This window comes from Otolemur garnettii, unplaced genomic scaffold, assembly GCF_000181295.1.
Source record: "Otolemur garnettii isolate 467f Iridium unplaced genomic scaffold, OtoGar3 scaffold00156, whole genome shotgun sequence".
NCBI lineage: Eukaryota > Metazoa > Chordata > Mammalia > Primates > Galagidae > Otolemur > Otolemur garnettii.
Genome location: NW_003852551.1, coordinates 338,231 through 340,221, shown reverse-complemented (window position 1 = coordinate 340,221; position 1,991 = coordinate 338,231). Strand labels below are relative to the sequence as shown.

At 50.9% G+C, this 1,991-nt stretch overlaps 1 protein-coding gene across 1 annotated transcript in view; it reads left to right on the top strand.

Moving 5' to 3' along the window:
* CNR2 (cannabinoid receptor 2) overlaps positions 1–1,608 on the top strand; it is a 21,049-nt gene extending 19,441 nt beyond the window's left edge. The window contains exon 2 of the mRNA XM_003799759.3: positions 415–1,608. Coding sequence (XP_003799807.1) covers positions 460–1,527 — 1,068 coding nt within the window. The 5' untranslated portion in view covers positions 415–459 and the 3' untranslated portion in view covers positions 1,528–1,608. The remainder of the gene's footprint in view (positions 1–414) is intronic.
* Positions 1,609–1,991: the final 383 nt, after the last annotated feature.

The window sequence follows — 1,991 nt, the reverse complement described above, 5'->3', positions numbered from 1 at the left end:
AGTAGCTGGGACTACAGGCACCTGCCACAATGCCCAGCTATTTTTTGTTGCAGTTGTCATTGTTGTTTAGCTGGCCTGGGCCGGGTTTGAACCAGTCAGCTTTGGTGTATGTGGCTGGCACTATAACCACTGTGCTGCGGGCACCAAGCCTTTAATTAATTTTATTAATTAAATAGTTTTTGAGCATCAAAAATTACACAGATCATTCCTGCTTGATGCATTCCCACATATCTTCCCTGAAGCAGGCACTTGGCTAGAAAAAGTGCAAAATACAGGGGAATAAAATATGAATTGATTTTCCAACGTATACTCCATCCACACAGGTAAAGGTTTTGGCTAGAGTCAGTTATCAGGTGAGATCATCATTGCGCTGATTTCAAAGGACTCTCTTTTTTTCTTCTCATTGTACTGCAGCCAAGCTTTCTTGGCAAGCCCAGGGGAAGCCAAAGGACCCGCCTCATGGAGGGATGCTGGGTGATGGAGACAGCCAATGGCTCCAAGGATGGCTTGGATTTCAACTCCATGAAGGATTACATGATCCTGAGCGGTCCCCAACAGATAGCTATTGCGGTGCTGTGCACTCTTCTGGGCCTGCTAAGCGCTCTGGAGAACCTAGCTGTGCTCTATCTGATCCTGACCTCCCAACGGCTCCGCAAGAGGCCCTCATATCTGTTCATCAGCAGCTTGGCTGGAGCTGACTTCTTGGCCAGCGTGATCTTTGCGTGCAACTTTGTCAATTTCCACGTTTTCCATGGTGTAGATTCCAAGGCTATTTTCCTATTGAAGCTTGGCAGTGTGACCATGACCTTCACGGCCTCTGTGGGCAGCATACTGATGACCGCCATCGACCGATACCTCTGTCTACACTACCCACCTGCATACAAAGCCCTCCTCACCCGTGAGAGGGCACTGGTGACCCTGGGCATTGTGTGGGTCCTCTCGGCACTGGTTTCCTACCTGCCCCTCATGGGATGGACTTGCTGTCCCAGGCCCTGCTCTGAGCTTTTCCCACTGATCTCCAATGACTACCTGTTGGGCTGGCTCCTGTTCATTGCCTTCCTCTTCTCTGGCATCATCTATACCTATGGGCATGTCCTCTGGAAGGCTCATCAGCATGTAGCCAGCTTGGCCGAGCACCAGGACAGGCAGGTACCAGGAATGGCCCGAATGAGGCTGGATGTGAGATTGGCCAAGACCCTGGGGCTGGTGCTAGCTGTGCACCTCATGTGCTGGCTCCCAGTACTGGCACTCATAGTCCACAGCCTGGCCACCACGCTCAGCAACCAGGTCAAGAAGGTCTTTGCCTTCTGCTCCATGCTGTGCCTTGTCAATTTCATGGTCAACCCTGTCATCTATGCCCTTCGGAGTTGGGAGATCCGCTCCTCTGCCCATCATTGCCTGGTCCGCTGGAAGAAGTGCTTCAGGGGCATTGGGCCTGAGGGCAAAAAAGAAACCCCAAGGTCCTCAGTCACTGAGACAGAGGCTGATGTGAAAATCACCCCATGGGCAGATTCCAAAGACCCCTAATGCTGAGTGCTACTGAGGGTTCTCTCCCAATTTTAAACAACTTGAGTCAGAAGTCTTTTCACTCCCTGGTTAAGGGGGGGTTACAACTTGGGTAGTCATGGATACAGCAATAGAACAATAATTAATACAGCTTCGGTTGACAATGGATACATCTCATATCACGATGGTTATGGTTATACAACAGTAATTAATCAAGTCTCGGTGAGTTTTCCACCATTGTTCACCTACTGAGAATTTGGAGGTTTTGTGAAACTTGGGACTTTTCTTCCTTGTACCTGGCAACCCTAGCGGGAAGAAGGGGGCCTGGGAACATGGCTGGGAAGCATGTTCTTGGCCACCCTGGGGGGAGGAGGGACTTGCCTTGTTCCTGGAGTTGACTCTGGGGGGAGGAGGGAGGAGGAGGGAAATAGGCCAGAGAGGGGAGATAGGATAACAGGAGTGGGCAGGGGAAAGAGGGCTGGGTT